The sequence below is a fragment of the Meleagris gallopavo genome, chromosome 2, assembly GCF_905368555.1.
Source record: "Meleagris gallopavo chromosome 2, MGAL_WU_HG_1.1, whole genome shotgun sequence".
Classification (NCBI taxonomy): domain Eukaryota; kingdom Metazoa; phylum Chordata; class Aves; order Galliformes; family Phasianidae; genus Meleagris; species Meleagris gallopavo.
The window spans coordinates 82,463,787-82,477,843 of record NC_139405.1 but is presented as its reverse complement, the minus strand read 5'-3'; the positions used below and the strand labels follow the sequence as shown (position 1 = coordinate 82,477,843).

Genomic DNA, 14,057 nt, shown 5'->3' with positions numbered 1-14,057 from the left:
TAGCTCTGCTGTGCAGCCAGCCGTAGGGAAATAATTTTGAATAAATTTGTGAACTGGTTTTACTAGTTAAAAAATTAACTTCACTTCCTTTTAATGAAAAATTAATAGGTCACTGGTTGAAGTGTCTGGCTGGGAACAATGCAGCAGCCATGCTGCACTGAAGAAAATGGATTGGGATGACAGGGTGTGTGAGTTGTAAATTGTCACAGAATCAGATATTTGTGTACTGTTGTTTACAGGCAAATTGTTCCCTACATAATTGAAAAATCTGCACCAGTTCTGTGTGAAGTAGGAGTGGGTTGATTTATGAGCTGCTTGCTTCGGAACATAGCAATGAACTGTCAAGCACTGGGGGATCTGGGTCATTAGAGCCCTCAGGCTACCAAAAGTGATGTGAATGTAACACCTGAGATACTTCTAGTCATCTTACTGTCTCAGCCCATGAGACAGATTTTATTGCACAAGCTGGTATTGATCTGAGTTAAAATACTATTTTAAATCAGGGCAAGTAAATCCTTGCACCCAATTGGAACAAGCTCGGTAACTAGATACTTCTAAAATTTTTCATTCTTACTACCTAACCTTTTTCTTTCATTACAAATCTTGAATTGTAAATGTGTATTTAATTGTAAGAGAAATGATTGTGATGAATACTGTGCTTTTGAATGAATCATTTTTTGCTACTGAAAATTTTGTATTTTGTTCTGGAATTGATAACATTCAGATGTAAAACTTACTGTAAGAAAAAATTGTTGGATGTTGCAGTAGCTATTATCATGAAGGATTACATCAAAGTGGATTATGAATGGTTTATAATATATGTTTATTTAGGAAGAAATTCTTTACTGTGAGGGTGGTGAGATACTGGAACAGGTTGCCCAGCAAGGTTGTGGATGTTCCCTCCCTAGAAGCATTCAAGGCCAGGCTGGATGCGACTTTGAGCAACTTGGTCTACTGGTGGTGTTCCTGCCTATAGCAGGGGATTGGAACTAGATGATCTTAAAGGTCATTTCCAACCCAAACCATTCAGTGATTCTATGATTCTATAATTCTATTTGTAACCTTTTCAGATGTGGCAAATTATGTCTTTCTGATAGCAATGGAATTCCTTCCTAATGCAGTTAATTTTTTTCCCACTTTTATTTTTAAAATCATTGAACACAAAAAAGCATTAGGAAAAAAAAAAAATCAGTGAAAAAGAACTTTTAGGAGCTCAGGAATACACGTCCATAGTTATAATCTTACAATAGATCATTATGACATATTGACAAAATTATTCTGCCTTACAGTCTGTTTGACATTTTCCAAGAGGTTATGTGGAGTTAATAATGGCAATACAGAAGTCATAGTGTTTTTGTTTTGTTTTGTTTTGTTTTTTGTTTTAAAAACCCTTAATTGAGTTCTACATGGAAAACTTGTGTTAAGCTGCAGGTCACCTAATATTTATGCAAGGAAGCAGGAAAAAACAAAGGGCTGGTTTTCTTTTATTTAAACGATTGAGGCTCAGAGTATATATCAATTCATAAAAATCCTTTCTAAGACAGTTTTTATAAAATAAAATTTATCAAACGAGTATCAAGTATTTAAAAAGATGCAATGGTAAAGGACATTACATAATGCCACAAGCAAAAGTAGTGTTTTACAGACATGGTTTCATGTTGTAAGAAGTCTGTTCTCTGACCCACAGTTCTGCATAAAGACATTGGACCTTGCAGAGCAGCTACTATAACAGGAACTCTTTCTAGAATTTCACTAAACGATGAAGAAGAAGAAAAGGGACCAAACCCCGAAGGAATGAGCTATTCTACCTTGCCTGGAAACATCATCTCCAAAGTCATCATCCAGCAACCAGCAGGTCTTCACATGCCCATGAGTATGAGTGAACTGGCTAATCAATGTTTGAAAAAAGACAACAGCGAGTTGCGAAGGACTGTGTATTTATGCACTGATGATAATTTGCGAGGTGCAGATATGGACATTGTCCATCCTCAAGAACGGATGATAGAAAGCGACTACATAGTCATGCCCAGAAGCTCAGTAAATACCCAGCCATCACTGAAAGATGAGAGCAAAATCAATATAGGCATGGATACTCTGCCTCATGAAAGGCTGTTGCACTACAAAGTTAATCCGGAATTCAATATGAATCCTTCTGTAATGGACCAATTTAATATCAATTTAGACCAGCATCTTCCCAACCAAGAACATATGCAGAGTTTGCCATTTGAGCCCCGCACAGCAGTAAAGAATTTCATTGCCTCAGAGCTGGATGACAATGCAGGATTGTCAAGAAGTGAAACTGGATCCACAATATCAATGAGCTCTCTAGAGGTCAGTCACACAATCAAATTATATACTCTGTTGTTCTAATCATATGGTAAGACAAAATGTTGTGGTTTATTTCTAACGGATCTAAGCTAAGGCTTTAATTCAGACTAAATTATTGTTTGGGATCATGCTTGCTGTTCATATTTCTCTTGGTATCATAAGTGTTTATACCTAGAAAACAAGATTAAAGTTTCAGAGCCAATCTGCATGCTGTACAATTCTGGAGATTTAGCATTCTACACAACTGCTGAGGATTTCATGACCTACCAGGTGAATACTATGTTGCTATGAGAATAAGGCTCCTGGAATATACAAATGACAAGTCAATGACCCTACCCGCAAGCACATGTAATTCAAAATATTTGCCATTTTACCAGTGAAAATCATATCTCACTCAGATATGATAGGTCTGATTCTGCTTTCGTTAGTGTAGGTATTGGAGTCTTCCATCCATTAGTTCACTATTTAGAGATTTACGTTATATGTATGTTTGAATGGTCGCATGTGCAGATGACGTGCAATAAGTAGAGGTAGACTTCTTGCAGTGTATCCCAGATGCCAGTCAGATTGTAAAAATGAACTGAAAAGCCTTTACTGAAAGAGGTTGCAGCCATTACTACCATCTTTCTGCAGAACTTAAAGTACAGAAGTAACTGAAGACTTAAGTGTCAGATATTGTAATTCCTACTGAGTCTTTACTTGTGCAAAACCATCAGTGAAGTGTTGACTTCACACATGGTCCCCTTTAAGAATTGCAAATCTGTTTCACCAGCAGTTCAAATGTTATGAAACAGATCATTTGGTAGGTATGAAAAAGACAAATGAGAAAAATGTGGTATTCACTCACTGTCAGAATTAAAAGAAAAAAAAAAAAGCTACTGTATATGCAGACTTTAAGCCATTAACTACTATTTTATGACATTTGGAGTTATCTGTGCAGGGAAGCAGAGACTTTACCTGATTTTTTAATTGTTAGACATAACTCTGTACCCTGTACTTCAAAGAATACAAGATGCCTGTAGATACTTCTTTGAAAATGGAGTTTAATGTGCTTATCAACTGGAGAATTTGGGTAGAAGATCAGAACTTAGTTTCTTTTCAAGAGATGCCTTTGCAAGCATTGACTGTGAAATATTTCCCATATTATTTTTATTGTTAGTGTGCTATCATAAGTTTTTGCAAGACATAATATAATTGAAAACAAATAATTACAAAATGAAATATGGAGCTTTTCAAGTAAGCAAATTGTGTCCACTTTTTATGTGCTCTTTTGAAGTGGATAAGTTTGTATAGTTTTGAGACAAATTTTTGAAAGAATTTCTAAAAAATTACTTCAGTACTTCCCCACTCAGTGTATTGACAGGCTCCTTCAAGGCAAGTTTGCATAATTAATGTTATTACTCTCAGTTCAGCTATATTACTTAATAGATCTTACATGATGCACAAGAGTTCTGCAATTTAATGCAACATACAAACAGAATAGCTAAAGCCATCTTCCAGTAGTGTCACCTTCTCCCTCTTTCAAGTACCTTTAGTCAGATATAGAAGCTCAAAAACAATCTGGTTAAGTTAAGACATATGGGTGAGATGCCAAGGGAAGGATTCTAATTCCTTGAGAAGACATACATATCTGGCACTGTATTATCCTTCTCACCTGTGGTCAAAATTGCTCTTTACTCATGCTTCTTTCTTTCTATTGGTGATAAAGACAACCTAAGACATTGCTTTTTTAGAGTTAATTTTTAGATTGTATTTTATAATATTTTAAGCTTCCCTCTAAGATGTGGCATAGATAGTAAATCTGAATCACCATTCTGTATATCATTGTACATCAGAAGAAACTACAAAATATGTAGTAGAAAATACAGTATAGTAGAATAAAATACACTAGTAAATATGTAGTTTCTTCTAACTTGGTTATATTGAACTTAGAAAGCTATATTTTAGTCCAGAAACCTGTAAATGGTTAGGTTATTAAACCTGACTGTTAAGTAAAAACAAATATTCAGGCAGATCACAAATGAAAGGAACTGTTTCAGCTTTTGTGTTTGCCTTTGTGTTCTAAATACCTCTTGATTATATGCAGTATTTTATATTTAATACTGATTTGCTGCAATGAACTGAGGATAGTAACATGAAAAAAAGTACATAGAAGAAAGTCATGGTCTCGAACAGATCCAGAGAAGCAGATCCAGCCAGATACAGAGAGTGATTGTGTTTTCATGCATGCAGTATGCAAGAGGTAAGACTATGAGGTAAAGCGCCATAAGGCTATTGTGTAGCACTAACCAGTTGGATTATCTCTTACTATCAGAAACAAAATAAAGAAGGGAAGGCATGGACGGGTTTTTTTTGTTTTTGTTTTTGTTTTTTTTTTCCCCTAAATATTTTTTGAGTACAATATCATTTTAGAAAAGTTTGAGATTTTTAAGACCTTGTCAGGCACTATGAAGAAACAAAACCTGCAGCAGGACATGCACAATCATTCTGCCCACGTTTTTCCAGATAGTGTTGTAATAGATCATCCATAATGGAGAAGCTTCTATGCAGTAGGAAGCCTCCCTCTGCTATCAGATGATATTTCTATCCTACCCAAAGTCTAACATGGGAGCACATGGGTTTCTATTCAGTACGAAACATTCCATCTTTGTTGACCCAAAAGATCATAGATACCAGTCCAAGAAAATAGGAGATCTCAGTGTTTTCTGTGTGATCTCTCCACTATGTGTCGTTAGGAATTTCCCAGAGCTTTCTCTGGAAGTACCATACAACTATTCTTTTTATCATGTAGTTATATACAGCAACTACCATTTAATATGTCAGTAAAATGCCCATAGGCAACTGTGACCTGTGTTAAACATAATTCTTCTTTTTTTCTTTTTAATTTAAAGTCAGTAATTACTAAAAATATACCAATGACAGTAGTTTATGCAGTGGTTACAGAAAGTATTTATCATCTTACCAGAATGGCTTTAGATGTCATTTGACCCATTTTCAGCCAAGAGCCAGTCCAGCATCTGACTTCTGAAATGTAATTATGAATTCACAAACACCCCAAGAATAAGAAGTACTGTAGGCATAATTCTTTGCAACTGGACACCGTGTAAAATGCAGTGTATTGAAGTCCCATCACTTTATGGCAGGTAATGGTCTTTATGGCCATAAAACTAAACCAGCAGAATTAGAGGACAGTTCAGAAAACATAAGCCCTAAGTATTTTCAAATCATAAAATCAAATTATTTATTTTAAATTTCATGTCCATTTTAGTACTGAAACACTGGAGTACTGTGTTGCAATGAGTTAACAATACATTTACAATGTTTAGATTTTTTTTTCTTTTTTAATTTGGCTTTTTTAATGCATTTATGCTTGTAAGTTTGTGAGGCCAATCATTTTCTGTATTTTTCATATCCCAAGAGATGATAAGCCCTTAGAATAATGTGTGTTTATTCAAAAAATTTAGAACTGTATAGAGATAAACAACCAAAAAATCAAAGCTATTGAATGCAAAAGCTGAAATGTAAGGTCTGCATTTGTTCTCTTTTATTTAGATTTTATGTTCATTATGGTTATTGGAAATGGATGTTTTGAAACAGACCTACAGTAGTAGCACAACAATGTTATGTTTTGACTTTTAACTCTGCAGGGTAGATCCATCAGGCCTACTATTAAGTATCTAAATGTAGGCATTTTCCTTCTCATCTGGAATGGAGCTTTCAACGTCAGGCTCCTCTTTAGTGTCAGTAGAGAGAAACAGACACTTCTTTTAGACATCTGTTCCAGGATGAAGTAAATTGCATGCCCTCAGTGCAGCTTTCTGTCTAGGGATGCCACAGAGAGGACAAAATTAGTTGGTCAGACATAAACATCAAAAAGGTTATGTTCTAAATTTAGTTAGATTAATCCTACAGGATATCACAAACTTTCTCCTGGTTTTTACATCTACGTACTGTTTTTCAAAAGAAAATGCTCAATTAAGAACAATCAAATGTTATATTATATAGGGAAAATTTTCAACTTTTAAAAGATTGTTGGAGAATGCCATACTATATGCATAAATCCATTGCCCAGGTTAATATAATCTTAAGAATCTGCAGATTCCTAGTGAGCAAGTCAGTGTTTTTTTTATTTTATTTGGTATGTACCCAACAGTACTCAAGCAATTACAGGCATAGGCAGACATGTTGGTACATCACTGATTTTCTGAGCAGGAGTAATTGAACATCTGGTTAATCTCCTCTGCACATCCCTTATATGCATGGATTAAAATTGGCTTTGCTACCTTGGCATCAAAGTGGCTTGTAGTGTGCTCCTTCAGTTCAAAGTGTTTTCATTTTAATGAAGAAAGCACTCTCAGTGCACTCTTTTGGAATGCTTTTTGTTTTGAAATTGTATACTCAGTGCTGTACTCATTAAAATGAAATGAAGTTGTACAATCCCAGCCACTGGAGTGCAAGAAAAGGATAGAAGGTTTAAATGCAGAGGAAGATGTTGATCTGTGCAACATACCTCCAGGAAAAGTAGTTCTTTTCCTATTATGGAAAAAAAATGCAAGAGGAATTAGATCACCTGCTGACTATGTGAGGAGACTTGTATCGGTAGGTTTGTGGGACAGGAATGATGAGTTCTTTCTAGGGAATGTTAGTGTAGGGTCACTTTATACTCAAATGGAAAATTGCTGAAAGAACACTAAGAGCTACTATCAAAAGAAGGGTGTGTGAAGATAGATAATAGAAACATTTATTAAATGGAAAAAAGAGCATCAACTTTATAAGAGCAGAAAGGAAACAGCTTCCCAAATTGTTCTGAGTGATTTTTCTTCCCAATTTCATGTTTTCCTTGTTAGTTTTTCTGTCTCGGTTTCTGGTAGGAGATCTTTACGTGGGGAAAAACATCAATCCCCTGAATAGAAAGTGTGACCAAAGTAATTCTTCTTTACTCGCTCATAACAGCTCTTAATACATTCAGAGAAAGTCATCTCCAGAGCCTTTTGACTAAATCACTGATGTGGGACTTTAGGAAGAAAATACAGAAATAAAAGAAAATAGATACATTAAGGGTAGTGCAAAAAAGTATATAGGAGTAATGATTGAGAGGAGAGAAGAGAAATAAAGACATGCCCCTTTCCCCTCCCCCTCCCAAAAAAAAAAAAAAAAAAAAAAAAGAGAGAGAAAAAAAAAAGCAGACAGAAATGGAGAGGCAAGTTAAAAAACAAAAACAAACAAAAAACAAAACAAAAAAAACAACAGTGAGGGAAGAAGAAATATACAGAAAAAAGCAGTCAATCTTGTCAATAAAGTGCTAGAGCAGAATAAAAGCAAAATAGTGTGAAGTCAGTTTGGTTTATGATATGAAAAGTGAAAAAGAAATGAATTAAAAAAGAGAGAGAACAAAAATAGAGAGACAAGCAGTACAAGAACTTCCCCCTTATCATGTTTCCACATTGCATTTGTTTTCAGGCTTTCTCCATCTCAGATTTATCTTCCTTCCATTCTTCATTTCATTCTTCAATAAGCTGTGAAGACAGTTCTTGCAATTTTGTGACTCTCGGTGAAATGAATTCTAGCCCTATAACAGCCCACTCCTTTTGGTTGAATGACGAGGTTTCAAATTCCTCTGACTTCAGACATTGTTACGTCACATTCTTGGACTGTTGGACAGGAATGGGGGTAGAATCAGGCAGGGATGATTTTAGTAACTGAAGATGTAAAGAACAGAAATTTTAATCAGCATTACAGACTGCATTGCATATTCCATATTTTGTATTAAAGATAGCTATCTTAACTACAAATTATCCTTAGGAGGGATATTGTCAATTGCTTGTCCATTAAAGAAATGCTACGCTTCCTCCAGTGACATTCAGAAACACAAAACAACTTTTTTTGCTCTATTGAGTAAATACATATGTCAATTATCCTATAAAAACGGAGCAGCAAACCAAAAAAAAAAATGCTGTAAGTTTTAATACGGGATCTCTGAAGTTATGTTTGTGCTGTGCTGAAATTTGCTTGTAGATTTTCTCAACTTAAAACTCGCACATCAAAGAACTCATCTACTTTTTTCTTTTATATCTAGCTCATATTGTAAACTAATAGCCAATGTAATCTTCTGTTCAGAAACTAAGCTTTTTACTTCAGTTAAATAAACACAAAAGATATTTTAAATCTAAACCCACATTCCACTCCAATATCTCTAAGGGCTAAAAGAGATTCTCCTTTAATTTTGTTCAGGGAAAAAATCTTCCCCAGGCTAAGATCTTGTATGTCAAACCTAATCTCAGAATGAATTATAAACTGCTGATAATAAGGCTTTATATTAATGGAAGCATGGTTATAACCCACCCTATAATATTCTATCTCTGGTTTCAATTATACTTTGCACAATATAATATATTTTCAGGAGTATCTCATGTAATTAATCAGGTAGTGGTATAATGCAGACTAGAATAAGAAGAAAACCAGGCATTTGTCATTTTATAGAGATGGAGAGGGATTTTATTAGTCTGTTAGAGCAGCTCCTTCCTGGTGCCAGCATATTAGTGCATGCTGCTGTATGGAAATTATTCTTCAATGTTCTATTTTTGTCCCCCAGTGAGCAGAATTTAAAGTTGCTATGGAATTACACAGAAAAATTGTACATGATTAGCACAAAGTAAAATTGATTTTAAATAAATTACAACTGCAGACCTCTTTTTACAGAATTTCACTTTGGTCTTGGCATGAAAGGTTTGGTAGTTTGTTTCTTTTTACTGTTTTTTTTTTCTTTTTCTTTTTTTTTCTGTAATGTGTATTTTATCAATCAGGATCAAAGAGATGTAGAAATTAAATGGAAAAGATCTTACCAGATTATCTTCTTTATCAGTGCAAGAACATTTTCTACAGCATATTTCTGTAATGCATAGTCCAATTTCGCTTTCAAGACTGCAGTGAATGTTTCCCACTGTTTCTTTCAGCAGATCATTCCACAGTCATATAAATTGTCTTTATTCCTAGTAATATCTTTAGAAGTTCCTCTCTTTTTTCTGAATTACAAATTTTCTTATTTTTCTCATACTGGGTTTGTTTAAAGTATTTATATCCTTTTCAGGTTTCTTACAAAGTTTCTGTGTTTGCTTTTTCCAGAGCCAATGTTTAAATCAGCTGTATGACTCTTTTATCCTTTTCTCTTGATCCAGTGTTTTTAACCCTCTAAATGACATTTTGCTGCTCTCTGAATGTTTTTTTCCCAGCTTGTAGGCATGATGGACACAATGGGCGCAAACTGGAGCACAAGAGGTTCTGTCTAAATACCAGGAAGCATTTCTGTGCTGTGCGGGTGATGGAGCATTGGCACAGGCTGTCCAGAGAGGCTGTAGTGTCTCCTTCTTGGAGATCTTCAAAAGCCTCCTGGACGTGGTCCCGGCCTCCCTGCTGTGGGTGTCCCTGCTGGAGCAGGGGTTGGGCCAGGTGGACACAGAGATCTCTGTCAACTCCTATCACTCTGTGGTTCTGTGGTGATTTTGCTTCTGAGAATTCAGAGCATTAACACAGATTTCTCACTGGGGTTGTTTAGAAAGGGCTGTACACATCCCCGCCCATTTAAATGGAGACCTTACTGGTTCTTTGTAGCTTTTGGAACTCAGCATGAATATCCAGTTCACTCCTTACCCATGGATTTCAGCCTTTTCAAAATTATCCCAGATAATTCCCTTGCTGCTGAATAATTGCATGTAGCTTCATCTTTTTAGGCAGTTCCTTTATTAGCTACCCTTTTCAGTTCTCTGGCGTTAAAGTGTTTTGGTTTGGAAAATAAATGACTGAGTAGAAAATGGGGAACAATTATTCATATTTCCCATGATTTAAAGAAGAGGAGCTTCAAATGAAATGACAAAGAGGTAAACAACATTGTCTTTGTCACATTATGTATATTTAAATTGAGGAGCTCACTACCTCAGTATATTTTGGATATTACAATTGTGAATGAATACGAAACATGATTGGACAGATGGAACAGTGTAAAAGAGTGTTACTAAGTTCAATAGAGTAAGCTCCTCCCAAAGATCATCCTAAATTACATTTGAAGAAGTAAGGTGGATGCTGCAACAAAAACAGCTCTTTATACTCACATTCTCCTATATCATTCCTTAAGTATCACTGCATAACTTGGGCAAATTCAAAACACTGAGATGAACCTTTGTAGTCATTTATTAGTCATGTACTACTTTCATTATGCTCAACTGGATCTCCAACTGATGCTTTAAAAAAAAATCAGCTTCCAGTCTGATTTTAATGTTGGCTGAAATCTGTCTTAATTTTGCAGGCTGGTGAAGCAGTCTTTTGAAAAGAAACACACTGGTGTGAACAGTTCAGCAGATCATTTGACAGAAGAGGGTTTTTTTCCCCCTCTTACTCTTTCATTCAGCTTTGGCTTCAGTTAATTTAAATTGTTAGAACAAGCCAGATGGTTGACTAGATTCAGAAAGAATTTAGGTGTCTGTGAAAAACCTTATGTTTTTTAGCCAAAGAGCCACAGCAATTAAACTTTGTTTAAGATATATATAGGTATGTATATGTATATGTATACATAGTGATTGCATACAGTGCATGTGTATGTGTATATACATATAATCACAATTAAAGTGTTGATTTGTACACTTTAGACGTGTTGTACATCATGCAGAAGCTAGGAGAACAGTTTAGGAAAAGGACCACAGGGAAATGGCTCCACCCTTACAAGCAAAGATACCTAGTGCCTTCATGCATCTGAATGTATTCCCACTCTCAACCATAACACTTCAGTACAATGAGGTGGTAGCCAGGAGGGCCTCATACTGTACTTACTATCACTTTCAGTGGTCTGGCATCACATTCATAGCCAGTGATTTCCGTGTTTCAGACGTTCACAGATCGTTATTCTGCTGTTGTTACCTATGGCAATTACATACTTTTTATGTCTTAGGAGAATAGGTTTTGACAGAATCTGTGATATATTTCACTGTATACAGTCATGGGAAAGAAAAGTAATGTACAAACATAGAACAGATGTTTTTTACCATACATATTTAAATTAAATTTTACTCATGATAGATCTGCATTGGTCACTCACTAATATAAACCTGTATTATTATTTGTTAGATCATAACTGGTGTGATCTAAGGGCAAAATTGCAGTAGTGACATCTTTCTGGCAATAGTGTAGTTAAATATGTCACAGACAGTTAGATGTGTGTTTTAACCATGTAGACAGTGATAGATTTGTGTGGGTGCAAAACCCAATAATTCAACCATGCCGCAAATATGCACTGTGGTCAAACAGACCTAAGGCAAAATACAAATGTTCCAGTTTTCTAAATTACATTATGTAGTAAACTACACAATTATTTCAAAGTTTTTCATGTTTTCTCTTAGGATTCTCACTCAGGCAGTTCAGCAGTATCAGATTTATTACTGAAATTTAGCTTAAATAATGGCTTTTCAAGCATTTTTCAAAGCTGCTCCATGAGACTTCACCTTATCGTCTGCCGTCTAAATTTCTTATTTTGAAACCACTAAGCCTTTACTGTGGAAGAAGTGATCTAATTGCACCTTAAAATAGATCCTTCCTCATTAGAGATATGTAGATTTCTTCAGGTGTTAGTTAACTGTGGAATGATGAAGGCCTGTCTCAAAGGTATGCTTGTATCTAGGTTCTCTTAATATGAATGAGAAGTACGTACCTTTAAGAATCTGAGCATTAGCTTCTCATAGTTTTCCTACCTCCAAAGCCATTGCTGTTTTTAAGTTTACATGCTATTTATTCTTGTAGAGTTGTTTAATTTGTTTTTAAATATTCTCATTAAAGTGGGTTTGGTCAATCAAGCCTTCCTAATTCATGATAGCTTCCCAAAGATTTAATTTTCTTACTTGTTTTGTAGACCATTTTTATTATTGTCTCCCAGCTTTTCAGACAACAACTATTCAACCTCTGAAGACAGTGTAGACAGCACTACACTTGTCTTCTATTATTATGGGTTGGTATAAGTCAGAATTTTACAATGAATCCTAGATAATGACACATAGTGTTGTTATAAAATATTGAATGTTTTCTGCTTTCTGCAGATAAGAACTCATAAAATTGTTTCCTTCAAATGTAAGAGACCAAAACCATATACGAAAACCCGCGTGTTTCTTAAACGAGATAAAATCAAAGTCTAATGAAGTCAGTAATATTATTATTCTTGACTTAATTGGTTTGATTTCTATCTCACTGCAGAAATTCAGTGCATTTTGAAAGGGTTTGTTCACCATCACTTAAAGATACTCCATAGAACTACAGAAAATTAGGATTATATTGTACCAGCAAGCACTTTCTGTTACTGGGGTACTTTTCTCTTCTTTAACTCTTCCTGAAGGAGAATGTATCTTTTCTTTACGTTCACCTATTCTTGCTGCTCCCTTATTTTTTTTAGCTTCTCCACTGCTTTCCACATCTCTTGTCTATTGTGAGACACACAATTTCCAACCTTAAAAGAAAAAAAATATTTTTATTTCTTCTTTATAGCGTTTCTGCTTCTGTCTGATATAATTGGACTTTATAATCAGTTTATTTCAGATTATATAATAAAATTATATGCTAAATTATTCATTATATGTCTGAGCAATCATATTCTTTGTTGCAATGTATACAAGTGATTACTTTACTAGTAAATAATTCTTTCTTTTTATCAACTGCTTTGAATCAGATTTGTCATCTAAAAGACAAATATCATCGCTTTCTCCATCCAGATTGTCATTGCAAACAAACAAGCTCAAGTCTCTATGGAAAGCATAGATGGCTTGGTCTTGACTTTGCTATCAGTTGTCCCATTAAAATCAATGGAGTTGTACCAATGTAAACCTGATGTAGGAAAGAATCAATTTATGTATATTTATACAGACCCTAATGATACGTATATATTGATATCGGTGTAAAAAGAATAAATACTCTGATCATTTGGAAATACCACAGAAAGCATAGAAATAAATGTATTTTTTTGTACCAGCAGGTTTGCTTGCATGCAAATAGCATGCATATGAAGCATCTTAGTGAAATCCAGTCTGCTTTATTTCAGTGAAAAAATATGTTACTAGTCTAATAAGCTGTATGCAAAGTATTAAATTGTCACAATAACATTTACAGCCTTTCACTGAATACCTAACATATACCTCATAGGAAAACAAATAATGTTATTTAGACTCATTTGATGAATAGTCCCCTTGTTAATAAAACCTCTTTTTTTCTTTCTTTTTTACTGCTTAATAGAGAAGAAAATCACGTTATTCGGACCTTGACTTTGAAGTAAGTTTCACTGAATTATTCCTGATTATTGTAGAATTTTCTAAAAGTAAATATGAGGTGTCCATTTTAACAGATTTTAGCTTTCTGACATGTTAGATGTCATAGGACTGTCCAGTTGGTACTGTGTAGAACATGATGAGCAGTTCATTAGAACTACTTTGGTGCAACTTGTTTGTAAACTATTCTGAGATCAAACTGTCATATTATAATATTAGTTATCATGGTTTTAGTTTTTAAATTCTCTGCCTCTTCATTTTCATCTATTTTTCTTTCTTTCTTTCTTTCTTTTTTTTTTTTTTGGTTGGCTATCTATTGAAAAAGTGTGATGTTTCTGTAGGACTGGCCACATTGTTGCAGAAGCTTGCTTTTTTCAAGAGACTTTTGATTGTTTGTTCTATCTCTTCCTTCAATACTAATTTACTAACATGAGTTCC

At 34.7% G+C, this 14,057-nt stretch overlaps 1 protein-coding gene across 5 annotated transcripts in view; it reads left to right on the top strand.

Moving 5' to 3' along the window:
- ADGRB3 (adhesion G protein-coupled receptor B3) overlaps positions 1-14,057 on the top strand; it is a 458,877-nt gene that overhangs the window by 432,062 nt on the left and 12,758 nt on the right. For 4 of the 5 annotated variants that reach the window (XM_085217833.1, XM_085217832.1, XM_085217828.1 and 1 more), the window contains 2 exons: positions 1,688-2,331; positions 13,588-13,623. In XM_085217833.1, coding sequence (XP_085073959.1) covers positions 1,688-2,331; positions 13,588-13,623 — 680 coding nt within the window. The remainder of the gene's footprint in view (positions 1-1,687; positions 2,332-13,587; positions 13,624-14,057) is intronic. The other variant, XM_085217831.1, reaches the window with a different exon arrangement.